The 8,082-nt window shown below is 30.7% G+C and overlaps 1 protein-coding gene across 1 annotated transcript; it reads left to right on the top strand.

The window, feature by feature from the left end:
- The first annotated feature begins 239 nt into the window (after positions 1-239).
- LOC114302710 (nudix hydrolase 1) lies at positions 240-4,791 on the top strand. Its single transcript, XM_028247780.2, has 2 exons — positions 240-717; positions 4,226-4,791. Exons 1-2 carry the CDS (start codon positions 375-377, stop codon positions 4,543-4,545), a joined length of 663 nt encoding a protein of 220 aa, XP_028103581.1. The 5' UTR covers positions 240-374; the 3' UTR covers positions 4,546-4,791.
- The last annotated feature ends 3,291 nt before the right edge of the window (positions 4,792-8,082 follow it).

The following is an 8,082-nucleotide window of genomic DNA, read 5'->3' as shown; positions in this document are numbered from 1 at the left end:
GAGCGCAATACCAAAATTAAACCAAAAAATGAGTCCGAAAACTCTACAACGAGAGAGTGCAAGGAGAGGGCGCAAGGGAGAATATGTGCTCGGTTTCAGACAAAAATATATATAGTAGCAGCAGTAGAACTGCAGGAAAAATTATTGCCCCTGCCGCTGAACAACAGGACTAGGCTGCCAATATTTTGGTGATTGATCGACAACGCCAATAACAATAAAATAAATAAAATGTTTTCCACGTTTCACTTTTAAAATGACTAGTACTATTTATTTATAGATATAGATATAGATATAGATACAGAAAAATGTTTTTTAAAAAAAAAGGTTACGGTAGAAAAGTTTATAGAAAAAGCAGATAAGAAAAGAAGAGAGACATGGTGCCCAATCAGCAAGCTCTGGTACTAGGGCAGGGAATAAACTACGCTGGGGGGATCCCAAATGCGAGTCTCGTCGTGGGAACAAGGAGAGAGATTAGGCAAAGGCAAGGCCAGTTGAATTTGAAGTGTGAAAACAACAACCCCTCTGGCTCTATCATCAGATACTGCTATAACAACAACAATACATCGAAATTGGGGACTGTATCGCCGTCGACGGTGGCTGCGCCGCAGGTTGGGGTGGCGGTGTTCCTGATTAAGGGGAATAAACTGCTTTTGGGGCGGCGCCTTACCCCCATCGGCCGTGATTCCTATTTTCCCCCTGGCGGCCACCTTGAGTTTGGTCACTTCTCTCTCTCTCTTTCTCTCTCTCTCTCTTCAATTGGGGTTTGTAGTGATTTTACTTTGTTGTTTTGTGGTTTCAAGTTTTGGTTCAAATGCAATTGGATTGATCTTCGATTTCCAAAACAGTAATGCTATGATCATCATTTGATTTTACTTCCTTGTCCCTACTAGTTATGAGATATTATGGTTCAGATCCCCACCTCTACAATTACATACTAGTATAATATATTCCTCTCAAATTTATTTATTTATTTTTAAATAAACAAATTTGTTGCAATTTACTTTGTTTAAATAATTATTTATTGTACTAAAATCTTACACACTCTTCGTTTAGATTTCTCTCATTTTATTTTTTACTTTCTAATTTACCTGTTTGTATCTCTCCCTTCTTTATTTGTTTTTTCTTCTCATCTATGGTCTCATCTCATCTACCCATCTGTCTTTTTCTCTTCCTTCTTCTTTTCTTCCGTGTCCCTGTTTGTCAAGATTCATCATAAATGACAGCAAATCAAAGTTTGAGTCGAAGAAGAACACAAACACGTGATAGGACACAAACACGACACATGAGACTCGTATACATACATATATGATAATTTTTTAAGGAAAATGAGTGGGAAATTAGAGTTACTATTTTTTTGTTTTTGTTTTTTTTTTTTTTTATCACCTCATTAGTTATATGTTATTTAGTGTCTTTAACACCACCGATTTTTTAAAATTCAAGGCCCAGAATGAATATTAAGTGTAACGGCAATTATCAACTAATAAATTTTTTTAAATGGATTAGATTCACATCCTCTATCTCTCTCTTACTAGTCTAGTCATCCAGTCCTTGCAATGATGCTGCCCTTTTGTATCATTATTATACGAATATTTATTTCAAGACACACAAGTGGGAAGCATAAATAAAACATATAATTTTATATTTGTATTATATATTATGTATATGAATATATCTTTCTAAGAATATAACAAAATTTAACATGATATTAATTTTTATAAATATATATTATTTTTTCCTTTATAATTGTATTCTAAATTATTTATACTATTATTAAGTGAAGCCTAAATTAGTTTAGTGAAATCTTTTTCTTCTCATGTCACGTGACAACTTTATATATGTTAAAATAAGAAAATTATTATGCACAGCGTAAGTAAGTTTTGAACCCAAAACTTTATGTTTTATTTGGGACATATTCAAGACTTTAGATTTCATTAAGAACATACTTATAACTTAAGCAACATACATATTATGATATTAAATTCTTCATTATTTGTTAAGCAACATGCATATTATGACATTAAATTCTTTATTATTTGTGGTTATTATTAGTTATCTGAATCGCACATGCATTGCGTGTGTCACCCGCTAGTTTTATTTAAACTTATACTCCTATGTGCTTATGTGATAGACACATGTTTACCTTAAGTGTGTGAAACATATCTGTATCTATTTTTTTAATTTTTGAAAAAAAATAGGACCTTTCGATGAATGACTCGCACGTTTCAAGAAGTGTCCAACAAGTATCATGTCCGATACATACGATCAAGGTTTTGAAAAGTGGTTGCGGTCGTCGTAACGGTGGCGGTGGCACGGTTGCGGTTGCGGGGTGTAAAGGTCGTAGCGTAACTGTTGCGGTTATCGGAACCGTGAATTTTTTTATTTTTCGCACAATTTGAAAAAAATTTACTGATGTGCACATTTTTTTCCATGATCATATCTATTGGGTTTTAAAATAAATATTGATCAATTTTGTAAATTTTTAAGTTTGATCTAATATATTTCATATTTTTAAATCACTATAAACTGAGTTTTTTACATTTTATTTTAATAATTAATGACTTTATATTTTACAAAAAATCAATCACTAACTATTATATATAAGATAAACAATGGCAAAAGTAAGAGAATAAATAAAAGCCTAAATATATATATATATATATATATATATTTTAATCAAGCCAAATAGATAATGACCACACTTATTATTATTATTATTATTATTATTATTATTATTATTATTATTATTACACAGAAACAAAATGGTTGAGTGATAGCAGCTGAATAGAATAGTATAGGTCTTACAGCTTCAACAAATCAATAGCATGTTTTTCATCTTCCCTCTTCTTTCTCTCTATCTCTTGCTCCTCCACCTTCCTTCTTTATCTTCCCTCTTCTCTCTCTATCTCTCTTCTCCCATTTTCAATTTTTTTTTTTTTTTTTTTCAAAAGAAGCAATTCAGAACCGTTACATAAAGGTGCATAACAGGCCGTTACGGCACCATTACGACCGCTATAGTGGCCGCTACGGCCGACACATCAGTGAATCTCAATCACACTGCAAAAGCAGCCGTAACGGGTGGCGGTAACCACCACAACCGTTACGTAACGGCGTTACGTAACGGTTGCGGCCGCTTTTTAAAACCTTACATACGATGCACCCAAAGGGGGTTGACTAGGGGCGACCGCAACAGTCAATGCAGCCACCATCTAAAACCAAAAGAAACAAAAGACCTCCCATCCATCAATAAAACAGATTAAGAATCAGAACCATCAACCAAAAGCAAAACATAGAGGAAAGCACCTAGTTAGAAGAGGCGTCACTCGTTTTTTGCTCGTAAATCCAGCCTAAGGAAGAGCAGCATCACCAGCGTATTATGGGCTTTTGTCCAGAATCCCACTGTTACTTTCATTAGCTCCAAAATTTCATCCCACTTTGGCAAAACATTGTTGAACTGCAAAATCATTCCTAACTTTCCATATTGTCCACGCAGTTGCATAGAAAATAGCTTCCCACAAGGACTTTTTCCTGTCCAAAATACTGATTATAAAATCAACATTGCATAAGCCCTCCCATTAAAGAATGAGGGCAAACACATTGTTGATTCCCCCATCAATTCAGCAGCCCCACCCAAACTTTCCAAGTAAATGAACCTTTGTTTCATTCTCCAATGGCATAAAGAACATGACAAAAATGAGTGACATCGATCAAAAACTAAACGGGGAAAGTTGCTGGTTCAAGTGTTTTGGAATAGGAGGGTTTAGGTGACGAGGAAGAGTTAGATTCTATATTATAGTTAGAATGTGAAGTGCATTGTACTTTTCTTTTAAATTGTTTTTGCTCCTAGTTCAATTTTGTTGCTCTGCCGCTGGATGAAGTTATGAAACTTTGGTATTTAAAATGAAAACTACACAAATAATATGATAAGAACTACTCACATAAATAAGAATATTGTTAGTTTGTTAGTTTGTGAGTTTTTTTTGTCATGTATCATGTAATGCTTCATTGTATGCTTACTATAGCAAATTAAATTGATATTTCATGTGAAGTTCTTTTTCTTTTTGGTCGACGGTGTCATTAATCAATACTATCACGTAGAATTGCCACCATCACCCCCAATATTTGTTCCGTCCTCACACTCATTCTCACATCTCTTTTGCCAATTTGCAATTGTAATGCACTTTGTAATGTGCTAGTTTACTCAGTGAAATTTCACATTTGGGTTCAGGGGAGAGCTTTGAGGAATGTGCAGCAAGAGAGGTGAAGGAGGAGACTGGTTTAGACATACACAACATAGAGTTCTTAACTGTCGCCAACGACATCTTCTCTGATGGAGCAAATCCACCAGAACATCGTGTTGTCATCTTCATGCGTGCACTACCAATCTTGCCAGTTCCTGATCATGATCAAGTGCCCCAAAATCATGAGCCTGAGAAGTGTGGTGGCTGGGACTGGTATGACTGGAACGACCTCCCAAAACCACTGTTTGGCCAGCTAGAAAATATGCTGCAGGGTGGTTTTAATCCCTTTCCAGCTGATCAAAAATGATATGGGAGCGCAAAGGGCTAATGAAGTTAAATGTCAATCTTATGTTTTTCTTGGATTTTAGCAGTTTGAATATTGCCAAGTTAATGTCAATCTTATGGTTTTCTTGGATTTTGACAGTCTGGATTGGTATGATTGGAACAACCTTCCGAAACCACTGTTTGGCTAGCTAGAAAATGTGTTGCAGGGTGGTTTTAATCCCTTTCCAGCTGATTAAAAATGTTAGTGGAATATTTCCTTGACACCCTAGTGCTCTTCTTATGCAGCTCAAATTTTTGTACTGTATGCTATGGAGTGCAAAGACTAACGAAGTTAGGGAAAGGCTATCAGGAAATGGTACAATCACATTGTAGGAAAAGTTGCAATTTTTGTAGTGAAGGTTATCAATTTTTGTGGTGGAAGTTATAATTTTTGTGGTAAAAGTTATAAATAGCGAAGTTATGGTGTTATGAATAATAAATTTATACTTCTTGTGATAGGCAAAAGGTTATATTTTTGTAATGAGTAAAAAGTTATATTTTTTGTATTAAAAATTATACATTTTGTGGTAGAAATTATATAATTTTTAGTTATATATGGTATGCACCTTATACAAAAAGTATAATTTTTACCATAAAAAAAGTGTATAATTTTGTCATATATAACCTTAGCGTCCACACTATACCTTCACAATTTCTAACTTTACCGTAAAAATAATAACTTCTATAACAAAAATTAGTAACTTCAATCACAAAAACTAAACTCTTCTTATAAATGCATCCCTTTGAAGTGGTGCATATTAGAACATTTCCCATGAAGTTAATTCCAATCTTTGTGATTTTCTCGGATTTTGAATGTTTGAATATTGCTAGGTTAATGTCAATCTCATGATTTTCTTGGATATTGACAGCTTGAATATTGTTAATGGGTTGAAGTTGAACCAACTTGCCAATTATGTAGGCGAAATCTGTCTATGATAGTGATTACAGAAAATTTATTTACTTATTTCCTAATTGCCATCTTATTCTATTGAGCCGTAGATTTCTTCTGTCATCAGTTTTGAATTGATTTTAAATTTTGGGTTAATTACACTAATAGTCTCTGTAGTTTGGGGGCTTGTGTCACTTTGGTCCCTAACTTTTCATTTGTGACACATTTGACCATGAATTTTGAATCTTGTTTCAAATAAGCACAATTGAAAATATCATTAGATTTTTCAAGGGTAAAATCGTCAATTTGATAAAATATAAACTAATTTGACAAAAATAAATGTCAAAAAAATATTTTTAATTTTTTAAAAATTATTTTTATCCATCAATGATAAAATTATGTAAAATTAATAAAAATTACATGATTAATTTTTTTAAATTAATTTTACATAATCATCATCCAAACACATAATAAAAATTAATGTGGTAAAAATAAATAAATGTATAAAAGATTTATCAATTTTACATAATTTTATTTTTAGTAGGTAGAAATAATTTTTAAAAATTCAAAAATATTTGTTTGGCATTTATTTTTGTGAAATTAGTTTATATTTTATTAAATTGACAATTTTACCCTTGAAAAATCTAATAATATCTTCAATTGTCCTTATTTGGAACAACATTCAAAATTCAGGGTCAAATGTGTCACAATTGAAAAGTCAGGGACCAAAGTGACACAAGCCCCAAACTATAGAGACTATTTGTGTAATTTGCCCTTAAATTTTTTATTTTATTTTATTTCTGTCTTTAATTACTTTCTTAAAAAATTATGTTAGTGTTTTTTTTTTTTTTAGTCCATCTAAATTGGACTGAAAACTAAAAAATAAAAAAAAAATAAAAAGATAAAAATAAGTTCAATTTTATTGAATTTAATCTCCTCACTAACAATCTCCTTACTATAAATTCCTTCACTATCAATTTCCTCCATTCTATCTATGAAAACAAACGGACCTAAGTTTAGCCATGGTCATTGGTGATAGATTTTCAAATATAAAATTCAGCAATATACAAATTTTAGAAATTTAAAGAAAAAATTTATTCAAAAAATCCATAGTGGGTATTCATTTTATATGATGATTCCACTATCCAAAAATTAAATTTGGACCACACGTAAATTTTGAAGGGACTATCAATAGGTTCTAATAATTAAATTTAATTCTTATTAAATCTTAATTAAAATTATTCTTAATAAAATTGTTGCTAAAAATCATTTTTTATGACTTTTTTTTCATATATCACTAAAAATTACAATTAGTAAAAATTTTATGCGACAAAATTTTCAAATTGTCATTGAAAATTGAAAAGTAGCATCGTTTTTTGTGACAATTTTTTAAACTATCACTAAAACATATAATTAGTGATTTTTTTGCAACAAAAATTTTAAATTGTCGCTGAAAATTAACAATTAGTGACGTTTTTTAATAGTGTTTAATAAAAAAACTTCATTGATTATTATAAAAACTATTGGACAATAAATTTATTTATTAGAACCTTCATGTAAATCCCCCTTAAATTTTTGATACAAAATTGTAGATTTATATTTTGATTGCATAGCTTTTCTGATGAAAATTTGTAGGTTTCGTGGGGGGGATTAAAGCTGCTTAATAAATTATTACTTTTTAGCTGGTTTTAGCTCATGATTAGTTGATCTGTGAACTTGATAGTTCACATGATAAAACATTATCTTATTATTTGGGTTCTATATATTATTTTTTATTAAATAAATATATAGATATTTTTATATTGGGGATCCATGGTCATGCATTCTTAAAATTCAGCAAGTCTTGATTATGAGGCGTTGTGTCACACCAAATTTGGTGGGTGCATACGTAGGACGGTGCAACAAAATCAAATCAATTGGTCTTTATTTAACCATATGCTAATCTCTTCCCCCTCTTTTTTTTTTTTTTTAAATTTTTAAATTTTTTTTATTTAACCATATGCTAATCTAGATTAGGTCTCATAATTACTTTCCTTTCTTCGTACTAATTCTTAATTTTTAATTTTTTCTTTGGAATTTATCACTATCTGGCATGTTCTATTTTAGGTAATGTTTATTGGCTCAATGTAGATTAATCATCATTAGCCCACTTTTTTTTTTTTTTTTTTTTTTGACATTCTAGTCTGTAAAAGCTTTTTTTTTTTTTTTAGAAAAAGTAAATGGATTGATGTTTTTTATATTCATCTTGTTTGAGAAATTGATTATTTGAGTTACTTATTTGATTTTTTTGATTATTTTAATCTGACTAAGATAGTTGCGTTTGAGAAGTTAGTTAGTTTTTTTTTAATTAATTTGATGAAAGAAAAAATAAAATGGTTATGAATTGAATGTGACATTTTATCTTATTGACTATTTTAACTTATTTATCTTTTAGTGGGTTATTTTAACCCAACCTTCTTTCTGAACACTCCCATTATCTCTTAAAATTCAAATACCAAAATAATGAATTTTTAGTTTGAATCAATATTTATTAATTTGAAATAACACTACACTTGATCCAGAAACATTTGAGAAATATTGAATAGTAGGTTTAAGGAGGATCATTCACTTACAACCAAACAAATATAAAGA

The sequence above is a fragment of the Camellia sinensis genome, chromosome 5, assembly GCF_055761805.1.
Source record: "Camellia sinensis isolate YWXY chromosome 5, ASM5576180v1, whole genome shotgun sequence".
NCBI lineage: Eukaryota > Viridiplantae > Streptophyta > Magnoliopsida > Ericales > Theaceae > Camellia > Camellia sinensis.
Note: the sequence above shows the minus strand (reverse complement) of the source record. Positions and strands in the feature narration are given on the sequence as shown.

Bases quoted from the DNA above. Each gene is read 5' to 3' on its own strand.
- LOC114302710 (XM_028247780.2), top strand. From the start codon at position 375: ATGGTGCCCAATCAGCAAGCTCTGGTACTAGGGCAGGGAATAAACTAC. The intron at 718-4,225 runs GTCACTTCTCTC...ATTTGGGTTCAG, and splicing joins TGGCGGCCACCTTGAGTTTG to GGGAGAGCTTTGAGGAATGT.